The sequence below is a fragment of the Numida meleagris genome, unplaced genomic scaffold (assembly GCF_002078875.1).
Source record: "Numida meleagris isolate 19003 breed g44 Domestic line unplaced genomic scaffold, NumMel1.0 unplaced_Scaffold2634, whole genome shotgun sequence".
Taxonomy (NCBI): domain Eukaryota; kingdom Metazoa; phylum Chordata; class Aves; order Galliformes; family Numididae; genus Numida; species Numida meleagris.
In genome coordinates, this window is record NW_018364435.1 from 1 (window position 1) to 1024 (window position 1024).

Below are 1024 nucleotides of genomic sequence, written 5' to 3' on the forward strand. Positions count from 1 at the left end.
CCCGTAGAGGACCAAGTGTTGTGGGGGGGGGCACTGCTTGACCCCTCAAACACTGCCCCCCAAACCGTGTCACTTCACCCCCCACAAGGAACCCAAATACTTCGGTTCGGGGAGGGGGGGGGGGCCCATTCACCTTCTCCCCTCCCCACCCCCCCCAACAAAAAAACCCAATGCGTGGGTGTAGATAGTGCTGATAAGACACGTTTTACACCCCCCCTCAACCCAAAACACCTCCTGAAGAATGTGGGGTCCCTGCTTCACCCCACGGATGCTGACATTTGGGAGGGGGGGGTTATTTTACCACCCCCACAGCCCCCCCCCTCAAAGAACCTACTCCTCCAAACTGTCCCCCCACTCACATGGCACTGAACGAGGGACCGCAAAGCCCCGCCCACTCTGCCTCTAACCCCGCCCACTCTGCCTTTAACCACGCCCCCTTCCGGCATGACCACGCCCCCTTCTCCACGTAACCCCACCTCCCTAGCAAGCGACGAGCCAATCAGGCCACGCCCTCTCGCCTATCAGCACTCCCCTATCTGGCTAAACCCCGCCCTTTCATTCTAACCACGCCCCCTCCATCTGCGCAGCCAATAGGGCCACGCCCCTTCCATTTAGCCCCGCCTCCGGCCCCGCCCCCGGCCGCCATGGCGCGGCCACCCGCCTCCGCCCCTTGGCCGGACTCCCGGCATGCCCCGCGCCGGGGGGGCCCTTCTCAACCCACCCCCCCGCTCCCCCCACCCTTAGACCCCCCCCTCGACCCTCCCAACCCCCCCCCGGGGGCCTGGCTCCTTCCTGAGTCCCCCCCCGAGGTCTGGCTCCCCGGGGGGACCCCCTGGCTCCCGGGGGGTGGTGTTTGGGTTGAAGGGGGGGGGCCAGACCCCACCGTGCCCCCCCCCGGGGGGGGGTCTCGCCGGGTGCTGTTCGCCGACGCTTTGGGGCTGCCCCTCGCCAGCCTCCGGCAATACCCACCTGGGCCCCCCCGGGGGTTTGGGGGGACCCCCCCGGGGTTGGGACCCAGCGGGGA

General features: G+C 68.1%; 1 protein-coding gene across 1 annotated transcript; it reads left to right on the forward strand.

Annotated features, from left to right (window-relative positions):
- Positions 1 to 168: 168 nt before the first annotated feature.
- Positions 169 to 1018, forward strand: LOC110391015 (splicing factor, proline- and glutamine-rich-like; the record flags this gene model as incomplete). Its single annotated transcript, XM_021382673.1, is given in 1 exon segment — positions 169 to 1018. A coding segment is annotated over 1 exon segment (374 nt), but the record flags the coding sequence as incomplete, so codon positions are not given.
- Positions 1019 to 1024: the final 6 nt, after the last annotated feature.